Here is a 1707-nt window from a genome sequence, read left to right on the forward strand (position 1 = left end):
ATATTATTAAAATCTAGGCTATAATGGTTGTATTGATGTATAGCAACTTGAAATGCTCCCAAAAATGGCTCCACAGCATGTAAAAATATAATATAAGCTCTGGCGGACTTGGTTCTATGGTAGGTCTTAAAGGGTTAAAAAAAAGAGGTAGGTGTACATGTACAAACCTTAAACACCGAGTCCAGATTGGTTTGATGCTGCTGGGCATGATGAAGACTCTCCTGATCAGTTCTGTGGAGACATCATGAAGGAATTAGAACCATTTTGCACATAAATACAAGCCAAAGATTTCTTCTTCTGCTGTTTGATGATCATCCTGATTAAAACAAGCACAACTGTGCTATAATAAATCTGTTGTGTCAGTTTATACACTTATTTGTTTATTCATTTATTGGACTCCACTAGTCTAACTAACAGGTCAGTGATGGTTCTGTACCAAAGTGTGTTCTTGTACTGACCATATTATACATATGCTCTGTACATTGCAAAAAGAAAGAAAAAAAAGTCAGATTCATATTTTTATGTTGAAGAGTTTTATTTAAAAAATGGCCTTTGTGTGTTTACAATACCAGTAGCAAGAAAGAGCATCTTTGAGGAGCAGCTGAATATTTTCTGAGGAGAAAACTACGAATACACCTAAAAAAACAAAAAAACACATGATGACACCTTGCATCTGCCTACAATACATCTACATCTGTGGTGTTCAGTGTCCAGACGGTGAACTACAAAATGATCAAGAGCTTTGAGGGTCTCGAAAAGCGCTATATAAATGCAATCTATTATTATTATTATTATTAATATTAATATTATTAATATTATCAGCTTATTACATCCCAATGCACTTTGCAGTGTTATTTCATGCAGAAAAATGTCAATGTTAAGGTTAAAAAAAAAAAAGATTTGCTTTGGTCCTTTATCAGTGTTACGGCCCTGGCCGGCTAGAGTTTTCTTCTGTGCTATGTCTTTAAGAATCTACAGGTCCTTCCTGATTGGAGAGCTAACGGTGGCTGATTGCTCATCACCATTCCTGCTGCCATTCAGGTCTTGCTTGCCTGTGTTGTCACACGTGTGCACAAGTGCAAATACGGTGATGTTGACTTGTCTGACTCTTTTCTATGCTGTGAAGATGATCCTGAGACAAAATGATCCAACTCTGGCCAAATGTCTACTTGCTGCGAATTCCAGCGATCAAAATCCCTGAGTTTACAGCATTGAAAATGACATGTTAATGCGTAAATGGCACCCTCCCTCATTTAATGATCTTGACTGGAATGTTTTTCAACAGATAGTTGTAACGCAAAAGTTCCAACCCCAGGTACTCAGTCTTGCACATGACAGTTTCTCCGGACATTTAGGAATTAGAAAAACTTACTGCCACTCCTGCCACATTTGTCAGGTTAGTGGTAAACCAAACCAAGTTATTCCACCTGCTTCATTACATCCAATCCCAACTTCAGGGGAACCATTTGAGCACATACTCATTGATTGTGTAGGTCCACTTCCCAAAACAAAGTCAGGACATCAGTATATTTTGACTTTGATGTGCACCGCCACACGCTTCCCCAAGGCTATTCTGTTACGCACTCTCAAAGTCAAAGCTGTTGTCAGAGCGCTAGCTTCTCCACTTTTTTTTCTCCACTTTGTTTTCCAAAATCTGTTCAAACGGACCAAGGGTCAAATTTTATGTTCAAAATATTTGCTGAATTA

The 1707-nt window shown here is 37.9% G+C and overlaps 1 protein-coding gene across 1 annotated transcript in view; it reads right to left on the reverse strand.

The window, feature by feature from the left end:
- Positions 1-1351, reverse strand: part of LOC102202772 (protein NLRC3-like) — a 10300-nt gene extending 8949 nt beyond the window's left edge. The window contains exons 1-2 of the mRNA XM_005754985.1: positions 1311-1351; positions 168-231 (exon numbers count right to left, since the gene is read on the reverse strand). Of these exons, the coding sequence (XP_005755042.1) occupies positions 168-231; positions 1311-1351 (105 nt within the window). The remainder of the gene's footprint in view (positions 1-167; positions 232-1310) is intronic.
- Positions 1352-1707: the final 356 nt, after the last annotated feature.

Source organism: Pundamilia nyererei, unplaced genomic scaffold (assembly GCF_000239375.1).
Source record: "Pundamilia nyererei isolate P.nyererei 1_Seehausen unplaced genomic scaffold, PunNye1.0 scaffold00801, whole genome shotgun sequence".
Classification (NCBI taxonomy): Eukaryota; Metazoa; Chordata; class Actinopteri; order Cichliformes; family Cichlidae; genus Pundamilia; species Pundamilia nyererei.